The 25,473-nt window shown below is 42.1% G+C and overlaps 1 protein-coding gene across 1 annotated transcript; it reads right to left on the reverse strand.

The window, feature by feature from the left end:
- Positions 1–719: 719 nt before the first annotated feature.
- On the reverse strand, positions 720–7,360 carry lhx1a (LIM homeobox 1a). The gene is made up of 5 exons (XM_054604055.1): positions 7,191–7,360; positions 5,169–5,392; positions 4,173–4,456; positions 2,049–2,214; positions 720–1,099 (listed from the first exon to the last, which is right to left on the reverse strand). The coding sequence occupies exons 1-5, from the start codon at positions 7,358–7,360 to the stop codon at positions 720–722; spliced, it is 1,224 nt and encodes a 407-aa protein (XP_054460030.1).
- Between the last annotated feature and the right edge of the window lie 18,113 nt (positions 7,361–25,473).

Genomic DNA, 25,473 nt, shown 5'->3' on the forward strand with positions numbered 1-25,473 from the left:
GCCTTCGGAAACATGGTGTCAAAAAGGTTAAGTGTCAATATGGCAGAGCCTTGAGAGGCAAAGAGGTCTGAGGAGCTTCTGAATAAATACAAGGGACAAGGCTAGTGCCTCGAACACAGTCTGAATGCCGCTCAGCCTTCCTACAGTCCCAGGTCAGCACACGATCAACCCTCTGCCCCTTTATTCTCTCTGTAAAGCTATTGAAGTCTTTGACAGTAGCTAATGATGTTTTTCATGTTCGGGACATACTATAGGAGATTGCCAAAGTCTTTTTTTTTTACCCCACCGGTGAGTGCTAGGGGGTTTGGTTGCTATGCTGGGCCACTGACAGGAGTCAGGAGGGGTGACAAGGTGCCCCAGGGGCCAAAAGAAAGGGGGGTCGAATGGTGGGCAGTTTAGCAGTCTCGCCAATTCTTTTGGTGGGTCCAGTTTTAGATGCATGGAGGGGGGTCCAAGGAGGCAATGTAAACACTCAAACACAATACTGAAGACAATGTTTTGAGCATTATGCCAGATACGCTTTCCCCACAAAAAAGATCAACAAATCGAATGTGAAAATAAATAAATAAATATTAAAACACCCCAAAAAAAAGATTCAATGGCGTTGCCCTAACCCTGTCAACATCCATTTCCCTTCTCGACCCATCCCCCAACACCACCAAACCTCACCACTCTCCGTTACAGAATCTCTCATCCGTAGAGTCCACTCTCTCTAAAAGCTACCACACAGTGCCCTCGTTCATTTCCGAGGGCGGATGGGACAGGTGGTTGTTGTATCCGCTGCCGTTCAGCGACAGTGAGGTAAAGGGCGGACTAGGGCCAAACACCTCGGAGGAGAGGCCGTGCAGGGGACCTGGGATGCCAGGCTCTGGGCTGGGAGAGTCCCCCGGGTGGTGGGACATTATATCAGAGAAGCGCTGCACCTCGCTGGATGGGTGGTGGCCCGGCAGGGGGTGGTCCATGCCTCCGAGGGGGGTTCCCGTGGGGCCGGAGGAGGGCACGAATGGGAGATCGACTGGGGTCTGGGCCTGCGACGACGGAGGCCCCTGAGGGAAGAAGTCATAGTTCCCTCCTGGCCCGTAGTACTCACTTTGATAATCTGCAGATCCAAGAGAGGTAGAAAAAAAATCTAGGTTAGCTATAAGAACAATGGGTATGCTGAAATTATTCCGGAGACATTGAGAAATTCATTGAATATACAGAGCTTGATTTGTGTTAGAGAGCAAGAGAGACCCTCGCCGTACTACATTAGTCACAGAGCACGTTACACTCAAATCAAAACTGCAATTGGGTGGGGAGAACAACGTGGCCACAAAATTAATTAAAATGGGGGCCATTTCATCAGCGATTCTACCTACTGAGGCCAGGAATTTTTTCTTCAATTCAGCAGAATATTATCAGACTTTTTGCTTCAGCAGAAGGGACAAAGGCCCGAGCTCAAATGAAATAACTCTGAAAATGATCAGATATTTCAAAGCACGTGAAGGAAGAGTGTGGCATCAAATCACTGAGACGTAAACCTAAGTCACTGCTCACTTTCCAAAAGCCTGTAGATGAGGACAACCAAACTGAATAATATCACTAGTGAATTTTATAAAGTAAAAGCCTTACTGTTGAATATCCAAGTGTGCCATGATGTTATGCAAGAGAATAAAATCACTTCATAGTATTTATTTATTATTTGTTTCTATTTTGCGTACAAAATCAATGTTAACATACCTTTACAGGCCTACAATGGTGCTGTATTTTCTTTAGCTGGCAGCACCTTAATAATGTCTACAAGACCTTTATTTCTTATTCAGCACCTGCTGATTCTGTACAGATAAAATGGGGCCTTGTTTCATAACATCAGGCAATGACAGGAAAATAGAAAATAAATGACAGAGGAAAAAACGGAAACACACCAAAAAGTTAAATAAAATATGCCTGAAAAACAGGTCACAGACAGGAAAATCACACCATATACCATTTTAACAAAATTCTCAAAAAAGAAAAACACTTTCCATGATGTGTAAAAATATTTTTCTGAACGTAAATTTGTTACATACCTCCATAGTAGGAGAAGGGCCCGTTGGGGATCAGCTCCCCGGGCTCCAGCCGGTCCACCAGCGTCCTCATCCGCCTTGGGCTCCGGAAAAACGCGTGCCTCCGGGCGCCCAGCGCGCTCAGCTGCTTCATGCGCCTCTCTTTGGAACGTCGGTTCTGGAACCAGACCTGAACACACATACACACACGGCCCATGTCACTCAGTAAACATGCAAGAGGCTTCTGACGCCATTTTGATTGGACGTCAATATTGTGTGTGGGCGATGGGAGGGGAGTGAGGAATGGAGGTGATGGCAAAGTGAGGGCTGCTTTGATGTGGATTTTTGGCGGCAGAAATGTATGAATACATTTTTTTTTTTTTTTTATAAACACGTTGTGGATTTGTTTTTGAATCTGCCAATAAACCTCACTGTGTAAATTCGCCGCCATACAAAGCAAAGTGTAATTAGGTGTCATGTTTGCCTTGGCAGCTGCACCGGGTTGGCTTCTTAGTAGCGTAAATAACCGGGCTGTCTGTGTGTTTTGCGGCGTGCGTGATGAGCCGGTGCGTTATCCGCACGGCTCTGCGGCGGAGAGAACTGCGCCCAATTATCGTTACAGGAGCGAGAGTCACATCTAACCTCCCTAATGATCTTTTAACCCTCCATTTACTCCGACCAAAGGCTGCAGCAGCGGGGGCTTAAAATCTCCAATTAATACTTAATAGGAGGGTTGTTACCAATATATTACCGGGCTCTTGGAGGTTATCATTTCCTAATCTATAGGCCGGTTTCCTTTAATTACGCGCTTCCCTTTTTCCCTCATGCTCATACATATTAGATACCCTTACTTTGCCACAATCACTTTATCGTCGTTAATCTGCTATATGCTGAACATTTTACCTGTGATCTGCCCCGCAGACGTATCCGCATAATGATAAAAAAAGAAACTGTTTTAAACTAAAATATCTGCTTCCCAATTATTAACCTGGAGCAGGTCTGTTATTATTCCTGATGGGTAATTTCATTTTGGCTCATGTATCTATAATTTGCAATAGTTACTTATCCAAACTTGAAATAACGGCTTAAACATTTTTTGGGAGGAGGACACAACGAAGGAATAAAATAAAATAGTCCCCCCCAAACAAATAATATTAATATAAATAATAGTAATAATAATAATAACAATTATTATTATTATTATTATTATTATTATTATTATTATTATTATTATTATTATTATTATTATTATTATTATTATTATTATTATTATTATTATTATTATTATTATTATTATATCTTTTGTCAGTTGTCTGTCTTGTACTTTGTTTAACATAGTGTGGCCCTGCTGTAATTTAGAGTTCCGAGGAGACAATCTGAAGACCCTTGAAACCGATTTTTTGTCTTTCCACTTGCCTGGAAATGCTCACAGCATGGCTAAACGTGGTCGCAAAACTGGATGGCAGCGCTGTGCCAGGACTCCCAGCGCTCCCAGTAGCCCGGCGCCAGTTGGCGACTTAGTCCCGTTGCTAGCGCCAAGAATCGAAAATACCCATATAAATTACTCTTTCCAAATCAACCCTCGTGCGTTGGCCAATCTTTGGCCTAATGAATTCAATGTGACCGCACAGTTTGAAGGGAAGAGGCCTCCTTTAAAGAGGGGCGAAGGATGTGAGGGGGGGGGGTCGATGGTGGGGGAGGGGAGCCACTCTGATGAATTGAGGCCTGCATGGTCATGTCAGTCTGGCAGATTGGCAGAGCCATTTTTCCATAAAATATAAGCTGTTACATCACACCTTTTAATGGGTGCGTAACACAACCTATAAAACAGAAAAGGCGCGAGCCCACCTCCTCCACCTTTGGGTGACCCCTGAATATTATTTATATAATATTTTAGACAGAATGAGAAGATCCCCGTTTTGATGATTCACTATTGAACCGAACAGAAATGACTGGTGATAGTGAGAGCTATAATTACAATCGAGGTTGTTGTTTCTGGCCGCGTGGAGAAACACCCCCTTGTTCTAGTAAATATTCACTTCATCTTCATGTGCTGGTTAATGAATGAAGGCATAGTGAATAAGAGGGAGAATCCAGCAGAGAGTTATCAGAACTCTAAAATGATTCAGAATGTCAAAGTCCCTTTACCTGGATGACCCTCATGTTGAGGCCGGTCTCCTGGGCCAGCTGCTCCCTGATGTGTCTGGTGGGTTTGGGGGTGGCAGCGAACGCCGCCTTCAACGTCTCAAGCTGTTTGGCCTTGATGGTGGTCCGCGGGCCGCGCCGCTTCCCTCCGAGGTTCTGGTCGTCGTTCTCGTTATTAACCGTTTCTTTGTCGGACAGGGCGGCTATCTCCGTGTCCTTTAGCACCACGTCGTCCTGTAGCTGGTCTTGGGAGTCCGGTGATAAACTGGGGTCACTGCATGCCGTTACTAAAGCAACAACAATTGGGAATTAGAATAACCAGAGCCATTCTCCAAAACATGGGAAATATTAGGCTACAGTCATAAAGGACAAAACCTTATGTCCGCAGTGTGGTAGTAGTTAAATAAAGGTGGCTGAAGTATGCCCTCAAGTAGGGGATGTAAACTACCCCCAACATTAACATAAAATAAAAGTTCATGTATGTTTTTAAACGCTGTTTTTATCCATTTGACCAAGATCCACACAAACACGTAAAGACGGGAACATTCTTTTCACATATAAATATCAGCTGATGTTTTTTTCTCCTCTATTAAAGAGAATATAATATTAAGTAAAAACTGCAAACCAAAGTCATTAACAAATTATTGAACACTGATTTACATTAAATGCCCAACTATTTTGCCGTGAAAATAAGAAGCTTGAACTGAAAATATATTTTTTGAGAACTGAATGAGCAATAGACAATGGGCTTTGAATGTTGTTGAATGGTATTCTCTGAATGCCGTCTAAGTCCTGGTATGGGAAATGATGAAGCCACTGCGGGGCTGAACACATCACATCGATCACAATTTACCCTCGCACACACAGACACACGCAAACACACACACACACACACACACACACACACACACACACACACACACACACACACACACACACACACACACACACACACACACACACACACACAGCAAACACACACAGCAAACACACACGCACCTGAGAGAAGGTTGGTGTCTTTTACACTGGCGTTGTTTAGGTAATCGTCTTTGCAAACGAATTTGTTCTCGTCTATGATGTAGAGCTCCTCGCCGGTGGAGAGCTGCTTATTGCACATCATGCAGGTGAAGCAGTTCAGGTGAAACACTTTGCTCCGGGCCCTCCGGACCAGGTCGTTTGGAGAGATGCCCTGCGAACAGCCGCCACACTTCGTGCCGAATCGTCTGCGGAAGGAAGAGGAAGAGATGGTTATTTTTTTTATACCAAAGACAAATTATACATTAACATTTTTTGAAGCGTTAAATAATAACATTATTGCCCAGTCAGGTTTGGCGGCCAGGCGGAAATTGTGGTGACGCAAAGAGCCGTATGAAACTAAACATAGATTCACATTGACTTGACTCAGTTTAGCTTTTTGTGGAACAACATTTTTACAAGGTTTATAATATGTTGTAGACATGAATTAAACCTGTATTGATCATTTGATCACATGTTTAGTTTTTTTTCTTGAAAATATAATTTATAGATAAACTCCAGATACTTATTGTATTTTATGCAGACTGAAACAGACTTGTGCTATTTTCAGAATTAAGACTTAATAAATAATAATAATAATAATAATAATAATAATAATGATTATGATTCTTCCTCTTCGTTTCTTCTTATAATAATAATAATAACAATAATAACAATAACATATTTAAAACATGTGTTTTGTTTTTTATGATAAGTTTAAGATTAAATGTATACATAGGAACGTTTTGAGCAATAACGCTCTATGAATACATAATTATAAACGAAAATGCAGTGATGTTGTCCATGAGCTAAATCTTTTCATTTTTAATTGTTAAATTTTCTCTCCTTCCCCCAGAAGCCATTGCACAACTGTTTTGACCTGCTGACGTTAGTTGTTTTAGTTAATAATTTTTGTCAAATAAAATATTTCTCTATTTCCAACCTTTTTCTATTCCATGTAAGATCATATATGTTTGTATACAGTACGATTTGAAAGAATATACGATCCAGTAAATTTACAGGTTTAGTTAATAGTCTAACACAGCAGGCTGCTGTGGAATAATACATTATCGCCCTGCCATTGACTTCACGGTTAAACAATGTGTATTGAGTGGTGTGCACTGCTTGTTGACTGCACGTCTGTGATTGCATTGTCTGCGCACTTGAGCTTTTCAACTAGTTTACTATTCAAATCCACTTATCACGTCCTCCTCAGCCGGACTGAGCAAACACACCGGGCAGCGGCTCCTCTGGCCGGGGTTTGATCCTGTGCGCTCCCCCGACTGCCGGTGCGCTGTAAAAAAGCACACCCCAAGTGTGATTTCCTCGATGTCCTAACAACCCCCCCCCCCCCCCCCCACCACCACCACCCCCTCCCCTCTTTCCCCGCTGAGAGCCAGTGCACACGCGTTCAATGTTGCTGCTCCTCTTTTGTTGTTGTTTAGCATAAGAATGCCAATTAACAAGCTTTTAATTACGCGCTCCTAATCAAAGCTTATCGCCTCCAAGTTCTCACTCATGCCTACAGGCGCGGACAGGTCGGTTTATCCATTAATTTAGAGAATACATAAATAAAGCAGAAACCCGGCGTTCATTGTAAGGACTTGGAATCCTGTGTTTGCAGTCAACAGATGTGCATTTCTTTCCTATTTTAAACTTTTTCCAAAAAAGCACGAGAGGCCGATTGGGTTTTTAATAATTACTGGCATGTTGCAATAGTATATAACTCTTTAAAAAGTTGTAAATAATATAGGAAACACAAATAATGATCTGCACTCAATCTGCATAAGACTTCAAATGATTTTCAGCTAAATATAATTATTGGCCTTAAAAGATAAATGTTTCCCTAGTTTTTATGACGTACCATCATTATTTGTTCTGCTATTCAAATGTCTTTCGGCTATAATTTTCTTCTGTTTCCACAGTCCAGCTCCTGACATAAAATCAGACACATTCATGAACAGAAACACAGCTGATGAGTTCTTCTGTCTCCTTCCCCGATCTTACCTAAAGAAATCATTTTTGCAGTAGAGTCTCCCCTCTCGAGAAAAACATTTCTCTGTCAAATTACATTTGCACTCGCAGCACTGGACGCACTTGACGTGCCAGGCTCTATCCAGCACGTTGAGCAGAAAGCGGTCCAGAATAGGCCTCTCGCAGCCGGCGCAGTGGACCATGGCTTTGGTTGGGCTATAACCCCACAAATGAAGCGCGCACACGCAATCAAATAAAATCAACAGCACAGGCCGAGCATTGACCGGGTATCTGCTGTTTCCTTCCTTGATTCGCCCGAAGCTCCCGGGCCAATGTGCGCGGAGAAGCCAGTCGATCAGGTGTCACCACAGTTTTCTCCCTGCATGCGTAAAGGGGCTAAGCGTCCAAAGAAACACACGTCCTCGCTCTCAGGTGGAAAAGCCCAAAGGAAGAAAAAAAAAAAAACAGTCCTTTAGTGGATCCGGGAAAAAACACACAATTCAACCAGAATGTAGATTTCAACACGGGCAGCTGAAGATCGGCTCACGCGAGGAGACCGGAGCCAGTTTGGTTGTCCCGGCGCTCTTGAAAGTGACGCATCGGTTAGAGGGGCTTCTAATAAGATGGCTTTAGGGCTGAGCTGTCACACAACAAGACACGCACGTCTGCAGATAATTCAGTGTACTTGGACATGACAGCGTATCCACTGTACACAGGCCGGCGAGAAACAAAATCACGCACCCAAAGGATTTTTTAAAAAGAGTGTTTTCCCTCTCGATCGATCCGATGATCCTGGACGTTCAACTTGTGGCGGCAGGGGATGCTGCGATTCGCCGGCGGCTCTGATAGTAGTCAGTGTGGAGGCTGAGATGCCCTCAGTCTCCAGTACCGTGTGTATGCTGGGATGCGCTGGGTCTACGGTAAACTGTCTTGCTCCTAAAGCTTCAACCCAGCCTTATTCCCAGCCTCCTGACGTCAGGCTGCGGCCAGACCAATCAGCGCCGCGCCATGCCGGCAACCATCAAGCCGGCCCATCATAACCCAGCGAGGGCTCTGCCTGCTATTTATGCCACACACTCAAGACACCAATTGTCAAGAATTTCCCTGCAAACTGTCATATGTTAGTGAATGTGTTTGGAGGAAGCAACCGCGGCGGCGGAGGGCCAGCGGCGCCGAGGGAGAGACACCACTTTTCAGCTGCTGAGCAAATTGGGCATGAGGGGGTCATGGAGGAGGATTCTGATCAGGTAGATACAGGCGTCTTTAGGATAAAGAAGCCGGATGACGCATATTGCATGGCGTGCTCCCTGTTTACTCATGTAAAGTTACTTTTGCGCCAGAAAATTACGCACAAGTTGGACATGTTTGTCTTGTTGTTTGAGAATAACTGGAGGCTTTTTATCATCAACAAACAGCTTTCCGTTACAATAAAACATCTTTACTGCCTGCTTTCCATTTGGACGTGTCATACATAGAGCTAAATGTTTTTTGATTACACAGCAGAAAGCTGCAGAACATGTATGCCACTGTGATGTTATCATTATCCTCTTCTCCTAGTGCCGTGCTACATTACAGAATGTCTTGTGCTCATTAACATTTTTTTTACTTTGCGCAAAGCACCACACCTAAGCAGTTTCTCTTTGGTGTGATGGAGAGGAAGCTTGGAAGTGAAAGACAGAAAGGCTCTAAAGTTGACAGCTCGTGCAGCTCAGCCCGTCACGAACTCGCGGCCCAGACACCTTGGACGATTCATTAGGGAAGTCAAATCCAATTCAAGTCCACTTTAAGTAAATACACTATGAGCCTAACAGCCTTCTGGATTATCAGCCATTCATCATCAAAGAGATCATTCAAATTGTGTGTTGATGATTTACAGGACTGCGCCCTTTAACTCTTCTTACATTTTTTTTTTTATCCTCAATGAACATAGGTTGTCTAAATGCTTCTTAAATAAGTTATTTTACATCTAACCAAGATTAAAGGAGTTGGTAGAAATTGTTATTATATTTCGTGGCTCGCGTCATAATATATGTAATTACAGTAAGGCAATGCTGTATTTGTCTTTATTGTAAACAGAAACAGAATGTTGAGGTTATTCGTACGTCCTATTGTAGAATCAAGCTCAACAACTGCGCACTTTAAGCATAAAAAGCCAACCAGGACCACCATTTATTCTCTACCAATAGCCCGCCAGCATCCTCTTACATATGGGCTGCTTCTCATGCAAAACGCGCGCCCGTCCCCGTCCAGCTGCCTCCCGGCGTCTGGGGAGCGCCCCTTCAACAGGACATGTGTTAGTGGCGTGGAGAAAGAGAGAGATAAGGCTTCAAAACACACAGACTCCATCTCTTTTTTTCTCTGTCCCACCTCTTCAGCCCGACATTCACCTCTCCCTCTTTTCCAGAATCCCTCTTCTCTTCTTACTCCCCCTCTCCCCTATTTTCGTCTGACTGTCTGTGAACGGTGCGCCAAAGCGCATTCTGCTGAGCATCTGGTTATGTTTCCATCAGATAGACGGGGAGAGAGAGGTCATTGAGCTCCATGACAACTAGGCGGTCCATAGTTCAACATAGAGGGGGCAATCAGCAATGGACATATCTCATACCACAAAACTCACGTTTCTTTTTTTCAGCAGTGAAACCTGCAGGAGAATCTGGAAATGACCTCAGAAAACCTGCGGTCTGCAGGCCTCACTCTCCCCACTGCCAAATAAACTTGTAAGTGCAGCATGTAAACATCAAAAGTTGTTGTTATTTCCATGTGAAGAAGATGCCTTGATAGTCTGTCAGTGGGGATAATCTCTGCCTGATTTAGAATAAGCCAGAGAGAGAAGGAAAAAAGGCAGCTCACAGAGGCAGATTAATCCACGAATAGAAGGAAATCAAAATATAGGCTTAAAATATCTCAACTCCCCTCAAGGCAAAGACACTATTAAATGCAAGAAAATGGTTTAACCTTACCACTGTAATCCCTTACTAGCAATAGATTATATTCTCACTAATTTCCATTCTGATGCAGACAGGAGTTGTAAATTGGAATTTTTGGCACTGTGTCTGTGCTCCAGTTGAGCCTCAAAAGGTAGATTTGACGACAGGAGGCCTTCGGGCAGACTGTGGAGACCATGGCTCTAAATTGATAACACTGGTTGAAAATGAAAATCTAAATACCCACTTTTATTTGAAATGTATATTTGATTGTTGTCCACTAAGAAGACTTTTATTTCATTCACATTTTATTTTATATTAATAGGTTGTGTCTAGTTGTGGACGGTACTGTACATGCCACCACAGATAAGAGAAAGGCTATTCTTGTATCAGGGCCACAGCGTTGTAAAGCAGCCCAGGAGATTTGGGGTTTATGAAGTGCAGACAAGTGAACTGGTACACTGCGAGATAATTAATCTGAGATAATGAATGAGGCTGCGAGGATGCATGCAATCATTAATTCTAATCATGACACGTTTATTTGTCTCCCCTCTCTCCTCCAGGCTCAGTTAAGAGACACAATGTCGCCACAAAACCGTGTGAGGCACGGCGAAAGGAAGGAAGGGATCTTTGGAATAAAGACGGCGTTTGAGGTGTTTGAAATATGAGAGAGAGATACTAAAAGCGATTTCTTCTTCTACGTCTAGTTTCCGGTGTGGCCAGGCTGTGAAAGTTGGGCTGTGTGACTTTACAGCCGAGCCAGTGAGACCGGGCAGGCTGCCGGGGGGACAAACCGTGACTCCGGTAATACAATGAGAAATATCACCCCGACTGGAGCTTTGATCAACTGAGTGTACCGGGGAGGAGGAGGAAGAGGAGGCTGGGGTACCGGTCCGCTGCTTCGCTCTGCTATTTCAGTCTCTCTACAGGATTTTTCCCCCTCTCTTTTCACAAAGGAATTGCAAAAAGGCACTGATATTCATAATTCATAATATGACACATTGGTCATTATGGTTTATGAATACGTTTTTTTTGTAATAAACAGCTACATTTCTGATATAATTTGAAGATTTGTTTTATCTCTATTCCTATGAAAGTTGACATATTGAATAGGGGAAATTATTCAAAATGTCAAAATGTGCATATTTTGAAAGAAGGAAAATTAAAAAAGAAATTAAAATTCATGAAAATAATAGAAGTTATTTGATTTCATTTCATTGTGCCCATTTTAAGAGGATTTATACAACAGCGTGCCACATTAATGTAATGCGACTTCAAATAAATTGAATTCTAAACAGAGAAAGTCCTAAAAACGTTATGAAAATATTTAATATATTTTGCTAGTAACGAAAAACAGCATCAGAATATATCTGTATCTGTGCTATTTAAAAGTAGTATTTGTACGTAACTCGCCCATTCATAGAAAGACAATGCGTGTAATGTGCTTTCCATTCAAATTGATCACATGTGTCACTTCTTCTCTTGGCTGCGCAGAGTGCATGAAAACGCGCACATTTGACGCGACGATTCCCATCGTGCTCATAAACTGTGTGTGAGTGCGAGACGGTGAAGGAGTGGGAGGGTGGGGTGCACCTTCCTGTCCCTGTCCACTCTGTCAATCATTGTTCTCCGCATTATCACGCACTTCCAAGCCCGAAATCCGGCCCTGCCTTCTTCCTCCGTCCCTCCATCTATCCATCCATCGATACTTCCGCCCATCCACACCGGTGCGCAGTGCTGACTAGGGGACCAAACGCAAAGCACGCAGAGTCCCACGATTGACTGACAGAGCTGTGTTCTTCCCCCTTCCCTTATCCTGTGGATCAACATCCAAACATATGCCGATGTGAACTCATCTAGAATTATTGAGCCAACACCAACTCTACGCAAACATTTTTCCAGACTTTCCAACTCCGGTCCCGGCCTGTGCTGAGAGAAATCCAATGGGATTTATAGATCATCTCCCTACAGCTGTCTCTTCTCAGCCAGTCAAACCCCCACACACACACACACACACACACACACACACACACACACACACACACACACACACACACACACACACACACACACACACACACACACACACACACACACACACACACACACTAGCCAGTTTGGCTTATGATCTGACCTCCAGAACCATCCACAACAATAGCCACCACCCTCTTTGCTGTCTGTACCTTTTTCTCATGAAGATCACTTGATTCGTTGAATTTGGGGCTTTTGGTGTCCAACAACAGTAACCCTGGATGAGACTCCGTGGTCACCCAGAAACAAGGCAGCTCACTCCTCTAGGGGGCGAATTCAATCCGGCTAAAGAAAGGTCTCATGCAATGATAATATTAGTACCATTACTATTATATCATTTTGTCCTTAAATCCAAGTTATTGGTGGCGTTATGTCAGAGTCAAGCTTTAGAATGGCAGCGCACATTCGAAACATGCCATATTTAGACATACATCTAAAACTGCTAGATAAAGATCTAATTATTGAAGCATTGTGTGTTGTATATATATATTTCAAATTAAGCTTGACAAGGAATATGTCTACATTGATGCCTATAGTAACGCTATATTTATATATATAATTTATATATAAACGAAAAAGAGCTAGAAATAGAAATTCGTGTTTTATAGGCTACAAAAAAAAGTAATGCGCTGCAGTGCATCGGTCAGGAGATTCCCCTGTTCGGTAAATAGAGAAAATCACAAATCAGGCTGACTATTTTCATCATTTCCAAAGGATATCAGGTTGAGAACCCAGCCTGACTGAGCCAGGTGGGGGTTGTCACCAAAAACCCTTCACCTACACAACTAAAAACGGCCTTTTTTCCTCATTTGAACACGCTCCAAACAGAGTGACTGAGAAATGAGCACACATGGAGGCGCTGGGAAGCAGCCTCTAAAGCAGTTCGCCTAGTTCAGATTAATGGTTCTCCGCGTTTATTCTGCAGTCGGGGTGAAAGGGCTAGGATCACTAATGATTATAATATAATGTGTGGCGATAACCACTCCCTTTGAGATATTATCGCCCGATGGCCAATGCTCTGGGGACGGGCTGCATGGCTGCAGAGCGGCAGATAGCTGCTGCTGCCGCCACCGCAGCGGATTTCTGCGCTCTTAAATAAAAAGCCCGCAAGCACGGAGAGAGAGGGAGAGCTGGCCGCCGCTGATACCTGCATTAAAATAGAGCAGAGGGGCCCACGAATCCCGATTTATCTGCTGGTTATTTATTTATTTATTAACGATGAGTTTATGATGATTTTTATCGTTTGGTTATCAGCCCATGTTTAGTCAGAACTATCCTCCAATCTAAATCCCACCTTAAAGTGGTGAACCCGACTGTATGTTACAGTAAAGACAACCAGGTGATTCAATTACTAGGCCTACTACCTGGAAAATGTAGTGCTCTCTAACACGGCTTTTGCAGCATCAAAGAGGCCCTGTGAAAAAAGATCACTAAACTAATTTGATCTAAGAAGACAATTGTACGAAAGCTTTTGGCTTGAGGAGCAGGTGGATATAAAACCTGAATTATAACAAAAGCATTTGCATTGTTATATGAAATATTAGGAACATACAATAGGAAGTATAGTGTGATTCTTAAAATGTGATTTAATTTAGCAGGACTAATTGTCCTCCAGCAAGTTTGTTCTCGGGTGGATTAATTCATTCAAACAAAGTCGTTCATATTGCTTAAAAATAATCGAGGAACTGAAGTTAAAATCTAACCTATTTCAACGCATTTTTGTTGTAGCAGTTACTGCTGCTGAACTATATTTATACCTACGCATTTATTGTGTTTAAACTGTTGGGAGGGAGCTAACTGGAAAATAATCTGAAGTTTACCTATATTTCTAATCTGTAGATGTCATTTGAATTAAACCGCTCGCAAATGCAGCTGGGCCTGTACAATCAAAGCAGGCTACAGCAGCAAAGTGAATGGGCAGTCCCTGTTCTTGATCATCCAAAGAGCTACAGACAGTATTGTGGAAGCACATTTGTCCGCATATACCTTGAAATGTTCACACGTTACATATAAATGAAGATTAAAAAAACACAATATGCAAGAGGTGAACGCGCACAACTTGTCCAAAGCCGGTTAGGCTGGAAACCCTGCATAATTATCGACATTCACTGATCAATAACCTAACAACGCAGTCCTCAACGACATCTGATAAAACAAGCTGCCAGAGAGGGAGAGAGAGGAGGAGGAGGAAGAAGTGGAGTGAGTGATGTTGCTGTGCCGGACGCACCGCAGCCAATCCCGCACCATCCATCTTCATTGGAGCTTTGTGTGCGCAAAAAGCAAAGGAGCGCATAAGGTAAAGCCGCATCAAAGCCGCGGCTTTATTTTTATATCCAATAGATCAGCAGGCAGACAAAGCTTTATTTTCGCCAGGAGAGAGATATTTTACCTCTGCCTTACGGTTTTATGTTGGAGAGGTGTCAGCCGGGGGAAATGGATGGCTAATGCATAGGCAAAGCGCTGCTCGCCTCGGCATGCACGTCAGAGGGGGGGCTGCAGGGAAGAGCAGCGGGGATTTAGGGCCCCTGGGGGCCTAACACGGGGAGGGGGTGGGGGAACCCCATTCATACTGTAGCTCATAACACATAAGAACATCTCAGTTAAACCAATGCATGTACTCCAGGGCTGGTCACTGTGTTTATGGGGGCAAAAGCAAAAGCAACCACCCCCCCACACACACACACACACACACACACACACACACACACACACACACACACACACACACACACACACACACACACACACACACACACTCCTGTCTGCTGTCTGGACAGATTATTTTTATTATCATAGGTCAGAATGCAAGGTACAATTTCTGGGATTAGGAATGGTATGTGGCACAACAGTAGCACAAGACAAATGAACAGACACACACACACTTCAATTCAGTAACGGTTGTATGTATGCTTCATATTATGCTGTATTCTTTACACATATTTAATAAATGTTATTATTAATTATCTAGCTGAATCAAATTCATGTTGTCATCATCAAGTTCAGACAACAAAAAAACCCACACAAAAACACAGTAAAAGACACAGACATCAGTGATTGTTGACAATCCATAGCACAATAATATGAAGTAGAAGAAGAAGAAAAAGAAGAAGAAGACTTTTCCCACTCATCTAAATTAACTCGGTCAAATTTGGAGAAAATACAAAAAAATTAATAACAAAGTAACATAATAATATGAATCAATGTCTAAATTGAACAAAAAAAAAAGAAAGAGCGTATTTGTAATTTGCTCTTTAAGGCAGGTACAACCACCATTGGTTAAAAACCTGACATGATGACATAACATTACCTGAATTTGTTTCAATATACATTTTCCAAACCAGATTCTCTATTTAAAAGTTTTAACATTTTCCTTTTGATAAATGCATGTAGGGTTGTCAGTGTGTTAAACATGGGACGTGTTCAATGGTCTAGGTTTTAGTGGAGAGTTATTATGGCCCATGATGGCTTAAACGAGGCTTTTTTTCTGTGCCAACATTTTCATTTAATTAATTAATGCAAAAAGTCAAACTTAAAGACGTCGAATAGCCTTACAAAATACACGCTGCGTCATACAAACAAATCTGTTGGAATCAGCCTTGAAATCTTCACATTAGCTGCATCTACTCCAGACCCCTCTAACAAATACAGAACTATTAGGTAGTTGTTAAAATCTTATGCACTGCTCACTCCCTTACATGAATGCAGATTCTTCACCACACACTGCAAAGAGTTAACGAGATTTACAATGCCGTTCAAAACACAGAGCTTCCCTGTCATATTTCCCCCTCATGCTAAATAGAAATCTTAAGAAGTAATTGGAATTTACTGCATACCTGAATAACTGCATATAAATAAGCACACATTTCATCGGGGGTTTACTGACACTGTTTGGTCGCATAAAAACTGCTGCATACATTATAATACACAGCAAATAATCTTATTTTGCTGGAGCCTTTGCTACATGCTTGGGATTCCGTCCAAATTACCGAGGATTCAAACAAGCGTTTTCAATTTATTAAACCTATATGGGCAACATTTCATTTTAATGGGACAATTTATTTCTGTGAAGGGATTATCAGGGGTTGGTTGAAAACATGGCAGTGTGTAAATCTGACAATGTTCATCTCATTTATAGGCAGGCACCCCTCTTTTGCTTCGTTTTCAGTGGATGGTGGGAGGGAGATTCAGGTGCCTCGCAGAGGCCTCGACCCTCTTTCCTTGTCCTGTGGCTGAAAAGCAAAACTAGCTCATTGCCTTTGGCCATGCCTCCCAGACAAATTCCTCAATTCTCAACACCTTTATGAGCCTGCATGCGCTTACTGAATTTGTTAGAGGAGGACACAAATCCTCCGGATGGGATTGGCAGTCATGCCCCCGGTCTCTCGGCCTGACACGCTTGGGGTGTAAAGTGGTCGTCGACGGCGCGACCCCCCGGTCGAGAGGGCTCAGCGGATTTGGAGATAATGACATTGCCGCCTCTATTAAGATTCACATTAACCATTTCACCACACGACCCCATTTCCCTTTGTCCTAGCCCCCGTGTCAAAAGCCTCGCCGTCTCATCGTGCCTGTGGTAATATTCAAAGCTGGCCAAACAACCTGCAAGCTCACAACCTCTATATCTGGGAAGGACAAGAGAGCCTATCTATATGCAAAGAATACAGAGGAAATACATCCCACTTGTTGAAAGCAAACCCCCTTAACATTCATGGAACAAACTATTTGGTTGCAAATAGATCCCCTATGCCTGTATCTGACATTTTTCATATTGGAACACACACTCATCTTTTCTCTGTCACCGACTGAAAGACACCCACACCAAGTGACCTCTACTTCTCTCTTTCTCTCTCTTTGTCAGACACACACACCAACACCTGCTGGCTCCCAGAGCTGTGACTGTGGGAGGGAGGCCAAATTGTTTGTCTCTCCCCGTGTCAAGGCTCTGCAGCAGGGAGGAGACCATGAGACAACTGCTCCCCTGTCTGGCTTCTGGCTGATGGCTCCATCAGGGTAGAGCAACAGGGAGTCTGACGCCGGATGATGTTGAATGTATGTGTGGGTGAGTGTTATGCATTTGAGGAGAGGTGGGCTTATCCTTCCAGGAGTCAAGAGGGATGCTGTGTAGAAGCGGGGAGAAACAAAACAAAAGTTGGATTTGGCAACAAACCACACTTTGGGACATGCAGAGTCAAACACTGATCTCGTGGTTAAGAAGGCCCATAGCTGACCTTTGTCAATATTTCATACTACGTCACATGGATGGGTTTACTTCCCACCATGAAAAGGATCCTAATTTACTTTCCATTGGCGTTGAATTTGTGCGACACAAAAAAACAGAAAATCTGTGTTCATGAACACAAAACCAATAGATAACATTTCCTGACTATTTCACAACTTGTCACGATACATCCTATTTTGAGATTCAAGTCAGCGTCCAAGTTTTAACGAATAGTTGTTTTTTTGTCTCTTTTTCTCATAACTTTAACAACTCAGGTGCCTAAACTGAATGCACTCGGTTAAAGTTATGAATAAATTGATCCATGTAATAAATATATTTTGTAATTTTGGAGGGAGTTCCTTGACAGACAACAGCTTCTTTGTAGCATTCTACAGAGTACATTTTCAGATAAGGTCAGTGAGCAAAGTTTTTGGTATTGGTTTCTCTACAGGCAAGATAGTACCAAACCTGGCAACCTCACTGTGATGACATGACTCCAGGAAGCTGCACTCAGTCCAGCATTTAACTCCCTGTAAAACTATTTTAAACTGCTAATCTGTTAAACAAGTTCGACAAGTATTCAGTTGTTAGTTTTAGAGCTGCTTCCAGTCTTTATGCTACGCTAGGCTAAGTGCTGTACTAGTCATGATCATCTCATCTTGCTCTTGTAAAGAAAGCAAACTAAGATCACTTAACACATAGAACTTTTTTCTTAGCCATGCTTTAGTTGCCAGGAATACAAACAAAAACATGTGAGGTAGCATTGTTATATCTCAGTACAGTTTTTGCAGTTGTGTTCAATGTGAACAGAGGTTACATAGACCTCAATATGAATGCTTTGGCATTCTGTTACTATAATTGTAAGTCAGGCAGCACTACCTTTAATACTTAATGTATTGTGTTAGAATGCAAATTATTTGTAGGCGTTTAATCAATCTCAAAAACAGCGCAGATTTAAAAAAGGCGTGCGTGCACAGACATTTCATATCTATAAATAAATAAATATAAAGTGTAAAGTTGACTAGGCTGTCGGATTGCATTGATAAAGGGGGCTTTAACAGATAATTTTTCCCTTCCCCTGTCAGTTCCCTCAGTAGAGCATCAGTTTATGTGGTTCAACCTTGCAGCAGCCATTGTCCGGACTGCCCTGCTGACCATGGGGTTTGTAGTCTTTTACTGGTTGCCATGATGGTTTGTAGTCCTCTTTGCATCCCCTTTGAGGAAATGTATCCCCCCTCTATAACACTACCAGAATATTTCCCATGACATCACAATATGTTCAAGCACTTTTTTTTGTAATTTTCGGAGGGAGGAAAAATTTAAAAATAAAAATTTAAAAATAAACTTCATCTTAATTCAATAATTAAAAAAAAGCATCTTATGCGCCTTATCTAGAGCTTATTTGTTAGTTTTTAGAATTGTGGCTAAATTTTTTGCTGTTATGTCGCAGGTGCTTTGCTTTCTGGGATCATGACGAGACTGTGAGCTCTGTGTCGCTGTCTCTGTGTCCCCCTCACTGGGACTGTTGGGATATATTTTGAATTGTTGCCTGGAGCCTGTAATTTGAATTTTCCTTAATATAAATGAAGTAATTTGCAACATAAATTGATGCACAAAATGTGTGCATATAATTCATCAGAATGCAGAAAATAAAGCCTTTATGTGTGTGTGTCCATGTTAAAATGAAACCCAGTCCATTGGTCATGTGTTTGGTTCACATAAATACATTTTAATATCCCTTCAAAAGTTTCACAAATGCAGTCATGTAAGGCAAATATTAAATAAACAATTAAATGCCTTTAATGAATTTGGGACCTGCCCCCTTAACATCCTCTGCACAGCCCTGGATCTCAGGGCTCTGTGTATGTGGAATTCTGTGATCCTTTCACCATACTGTACACAGAAGCATACTGTGCATTGCATGCAGTGCATTTATTGGAGAGCATTTGGTCATATTTTCATCCCTGCTCATGCATTTCGCTGAACTCTCTCTTGTCTTTCCTATTATTTCCCGATACCTCTCTTGTGATAATGTGGATGAGGTAGTTATGCCACTGCATGGAGGATCCTCCTCTTCTCCCGACTTGCTATGCCTGCAGATGAGTTGAAAGGGTGAGGAGGTCGCAACCTTCCTGGGGGTTGTTTTACGATGACACGGCTGGGAAGGTCTGATTTGTCTCCACTGGAGCGTGCTGCTTGCGTCTTCACACCCGCCCAGAGAGAACGAGAGAGATAGAGATAAACAGAGAGAGAGAGATAGAGAAAGAGAGAAAGAAAGAGTGTGTGCACAGAGTGCCGGTGATGGCTGGGGGGTGGGGGGTGTTTGTTGGAGGGTGGACACCGCAGGGTGGAGGAGGGTGGGCTGTAAATTAGCTGGCTTGGCAGACTGATGGTCAGCAGCAACAGCACCCACCTTGACCCCCGCTTAGGACGTCCAGCTGAGCCCCCAGGGAGGAGGAGGAGGAGGAGGAGGAGAACTAGGAAGACCACTCCAAGCTATTGGACCTCAGATGGGCACATGTAGGCTCACCTTTATCTTCATGTGGTAAACACACACACACACATCTCATTTTCATTTCATTCATTTTGTGGACACTCATTCAAGTTACAGTTATAGTGACAGTTTTTTTAACAAACCTTTGTCTTTTTTACATAATAATGCTGGTTAAAAGATCATAATGATACTGGAATAGGGTGTTTATCCCACTGACATACAGTTTCCTGATTATTGTTTCCAATAATAGCACCATAAAGGCTGTTAGGGTCACCTCATATAATACTTCCGTAGTTATATTAACCCAAACCATGATCTTTTCCCTAAACCTAACCAAATAGTTTTAATGACTAAACACTGCAGGGGCTTGGACAGGTGCACCGATCACCTCCTTTTGCTGAACATTCAAAGGAAAGTGCATGAATAATAACAAAATAACTCGTCAAACAGTTGTATGTCGATACATTGAGTTAAGTAGTGCGCTGGTGGGCCAGTCTGTTTTTCGAACATTGAAATTATTTTTTATAGTGACATTACCCAGACACTGATGTCTCCATCTGTAAATACTGAGAATTGGACACACAAATCTGTTTGTTGCCAAACATGATCAAATAGTTAAAATGTTTGCAGTACTCTCCACATTCCACAAAAACCTTACTTATGAAGTAAATTGGCCTATATTAAACAAATCAATCTCACGCTTGGCAGTTCATGGATCTGCTGTTTCTTTGTGGCTTATTTGCAATCATGGAGCTCATTAATGGTGAAAATGATCACCCTGAGGTGCTTCAGCTGGGGGGAGAGGGTTTAACAAGCTACAGGGGCTCATCACAAAGAGGAAGAGAAACTTAATTTGCATGGAGTTTGCTGGAATGCACCCCCCATGGGGCGTAGGTGGGAGTGTTAGCACCCTGCAACACACATCCCCAACACACTCTAATAAATCATGTAATCCCTGATCCTGGAAGACAAACATGGGAGCAGATCTAATCAGGACTTGGCAGAATCCTTTTATCTGGGCCTGTCTCTTCCTGGTCACACACAGAACACAGCTCCTTCCATTGAAACCAAAAATAATGAGACTTTTTGTGATGACTGACCTCAAACCAAAAGGTTGGAGGAATCGTGGATGCATTTCGCTTCTTGATGAATATGTTTTTACATAACCAAATTTCCCAAAGATTGTCAAAAAAGTCCTGTGTAAATTGGTGCTGTGTCTCAAGTCTGTTGTGTTGCAGACATAGTGACTTTAACTTTAGGTTCCACAGTTTTTCTCTGGTAAGGAAGGAGCCAAACATCCATCAACTCTAGTGATATTCTATTTATATTTAACAAATGCCCTATTCAGATCCAAACCAGCAATGGATGTATCTACTAACAAATATTGTGTGTATCAATGTTTGCTATATATTTTTCCTCTGTGCCATAGAGATCCATTGTTGTCCAGAAATTATTAGAAACCCATTAATGACTCAATCCCACATACACCATCCTGCTGACCCAAATACTCACCAGAGCCTCAAATGAAGATTAATCCACAGCTGAAAATAGTCCACAACAAATGTAGTATTTTGTCACGTTTTTCTTTTCAGTAACATAACGACAACAGTATCCTGCTGTTTAAGGAAATCACTGAGCCCTTCAAAAAGCCTAACCATTGCCCAATATAACTGGTTGTCAAGATTTCATTCTTTAGTCTGAACCAGTGGGCGTGGAATTGAAAGCCACAGATCTGACGGGAAGTCCGAAAGTATTGCGGGATGGAGCAACACACCTGACTTTGGTGGCCAGGCATCTCTTTTAGGAAGGAAATCAATTAAATGATACTGACATTTAAACATCATTAACTGACTGCCTAAACAGGACGAGAAAGAAGAACAACATGTGTCCATGTAAGTATACATTAACAGACAGAGGTAGAGAAGTATAAATGAAACTGAAAGATTATTTTATCAGAGATGTTTATGGAAATACAATACAGACCAAAACTGTCTGCTAAAAATCACATTCATGTACTGCTTATTTGCAACAGCAAATAATGTTTTGAAGGAAGCATTATTCTGCCTGTTTTTCACCAACATAATGATAAAATGTTGTTACTCAACGCATCTGGGGGCGACTGTGCTCAGTGGAGATCAGGGTCGTCCTCCAATCAGAGGATCGGCGGTTCGATCCCCGGCTCTGGCAGTCTATGTCGATGTGTCCTTGGGCAAGACACTTAACGCCAAGTTGCTCCCGAAGGCTGTGCCATTGTTGTGTGAACGTGTGTGAATGTTAGTTATAGTTAGAGTCCTGATGTGCAGGCACCCTGCATAGTAGCCCCTGTCATCAGTGTGTGAATGGTTGAATGATGTAATGTAGTGTAAAAGCCATTTATATGGCACGTGACACAATGTTTTCCTATAATTTCCACTCCAAACAACTAAAGCATGATTCAACTTGTTTTCTGGTTATATTTTTACACTCACAACAGTTGGTTAAGGTTATGGAAAGCTTGTGGTCTTTTAATATCATATTTGATTTTGAAATATTACTGAACAGTGACTTGAGGCATTGGACATGACATGCTGACTTCATTAACAAGTAACCAAAGCTACAATCCTTTCCTCACCTTTCCCAAAGTGCTTCTGATGCTTCAACCTAACCACATGCAGGACTCAGGATGTTAACCCCAAACGTCTGTTTCACAGTCCTAAACTCTGCAAACCCACCATCAACCCTGACCCTGACTTTATATTGCGCTTTTCCAGTCTTACCGACCACTCACAGCATTTTACAACAAAAGCCAGCATTCATCCATTTCCACACACACATTCCTACACTGGTGTCTACGATACAAGGTGGCATCCTGCTCAGCAGGAGCAACCATCTTGCCAAAAGACCATTCAACATATAGACTCCAGGGGCTAAGGAACTACCGGTCTTTAGACTAGTGGAAAAACACTCTACTTCCTGAGCCACAGCCGCCCTAGACTTTGCAGTCTAGATCCTATGTTAACATGCTAACAATGACTCATGTAGACCTGATATAAACTGACACATAGACAAACAGTAAGACACACACACAGCAGCATTCAGTAGTGATGTGGTATCGATGTTGATGGGGTAGCCTGATGTGTGTAAATGTGACACCATAAGCGAAAGTTGTCCTCAATACTCATCTACACCTGTATCTCTCTGGGGAATCAGAGGAAGTCATATCACTGACATCACCTTTATTATTCCAGTTTCAAACACTTTCCAAGTCTGACTCAGATGAATTCAGTTGACCTGGGCCTTCTGTAAATATTCACTGAGTCGGTTACAGGTAGTAACCCCCCCCCCCCCCACCACCACCACCCCCACACTGCTTTTTGTTACACTGCTGCCCACCATGAATACACCACACACAGATATTTCACAGGGTAGGCATCATGGGGAATATATAACGGCTCCTGGGTTACTTTGTATTGTAATAGAAGCATTGTGCAGTTATAGAATATCCCAGCCTGTATTCATGCAGAATGATGAACAAAAAGGGAAGCAGAAGAAAGAGTCTGGTGCAGATTCAGGTGAAAGTAGTGTAATTGGAAAGAGATGGGATCGAGGGAGGTTCAGTTGCTCTAGATGTGAAATCTAATTTCTATATAATGTCATTTAAATCCTGTGATCCAGGAATTGTATTTGAACTGGGATTATCGGAATCATCAGCCTGTGAATGCGTAAGATCCCATCCACTGTTTGTGTGCGTGTGTGCAAATGTGTGTATATGGAGGAGGGGTCGGGTCGGGGGGGGGGGGGGGATTTAGTGTTCTTCAAGCTCACAAGTTGCAAGCTTCTTTGGGATGACTATGGTGGTGGAAAGAAAAAAATGAATTCCATTTAAAGTGGAATAAAAAGGCAGAGCAGAAGGGAATAAAGGAAGGATTTGAAGACGGCACCAAGAGACAAAATGAGCTAGAACCCATTTAAGCAGGGCACTTTTATCTTTTTCTTGCATCACCAACAAGTTTGGAAACAACATTGAAGTGAAAATGATTTTTCATTTTGTTTGCAAAATACAATACATCCCATACTGTTTATCACTGTCCATGACCTGAGCTCTGCATGTCTGTTGAGGACAATAAAGTTTTTTGTCTTTTCTTTTCCGGTTCACCGAGCTGGTGAAGGAAAAGGAGAGATTCAGTGAGATATAAGGAGAAATTCAGTGAGATATGGTTTATTCACTTGGATGAACTTTATTAATCCCATCAGAGCAAATACAAAGACTAACTTGCCAAATGGTGTGCCACAAGAACAGCAGGTGCCAAATAGGGCTTTTTCGGAGAAATAGAGGTTGCATGTGGTGGAAATAGTGTTTTGTTTTTGGCGATGAATAGAGTCTAGGCAGCAGATCAAACTTAAACAGTAAAAGTGGGGGCATTATGCCCTTGTGAATACCTGATGCGCATGTTTGCATCCCCGCTGAGAATTATGTTAATTTCTCCTGATTGTTATGTCACACAACAGAACGGCTTTTATTTCTAAATATAGTAGGCAGCATTTTTCTTTTGTCATTTTTAACCCTTTTTTACCAGAGAAATATTGTTGAGAGTAACACTCTTTTTTCAGGAACACCATGATCAAACCAACCTGTTCTCATTCCAAACTTGTCACATACAGAAGCAAGGTTATGGCCTTTTGCCCTCATGCTAATAAACTACTTGGTGAGGTTTAGTAAAAGATAATGGTTTTGGTTCAAATAAGTATGTTTGACTATACACACGTATGTGGTGTAAATTGAGTACTTTACAAAACACACTAATGTAATTTAAGAGAAGTCAACGTTGACTTTTCTTTTCACATTGGACATACACAGTGGTCTCCTGGGTGAAAGTCCTTTGACTTAATTTTGAGTGAACCAATATTTCATTGACATGTGCACAGCAGGATGAGAAATGTGAACAGTCAATTAGACCCCATGGTAACATCATATTTTAAGTGGGTCATGAAGCCACAAGTAGAATAGGAACCCCACTGGAGTCTAGACCAGGGTGGTGGTGATGAGATGAAGAGATGCTGAAGATCTGGGAGAGGATCTCTCCCTAGGATTTATTCCTTTTTTCGTGAAAGATTTTTGGGGGGGAGTTTTTTCTTTTCAATGCATGGTCCAAGGACATAGCATGTTGTATGCTGTAAACATTGTCAAGCAATATGTGGTATATTTATGATGTGTGATTTTGGATTATACAAATGAAATTGAATTTAATTGAACCTGGTCACTAAATGATGACTAAAAGTGAATGGGGTGGAGGAGGGCGCAACAATTTTTTAATGATGACTGAAAAACTAAATTAAATTCAGCTTATTTTGTATAGCCCAAAATCACAAATTACAAATTTGCCTCAGAGGGCTTTACAATCTGTACACATGCGACATCCTCTGTCCCGGAACCCTCACATCGGCACAGGAAAAACTCCCCTAAAAAAACCCTTTAACAGGGAGAAAAAAGGAAGAAACCTATCGGAGAGCGACAGAGGAGGGATCCTTCTCCCAGGATGGACAGAATGCAATAGATGTAATTTGTACAGAATTAACAACTTAACAGAGATACAACACATTCAATGTATATGACATAGAGGATTCATATAATCACAGTAGTAAGCAGAGTAACGAAGGAAAAAATTAAGA

The sequence above is a fragment of the Anoplopoma fimbria genome, chromosome 1 (assembly GCF_027596085.1).
Source record: "Anoplopoma fimbria isolate UVic2021 breed Golden Eagle Sablefish chromosome 1, Afim_UVic_2022, whole genome shotgun sequence".
NCBI lineage: Eukaryota > Metazoa > Chordata > Actinopteri > Perciformes > Anoplopomatidae > Anoplopoma > Anoplopoma fimbria.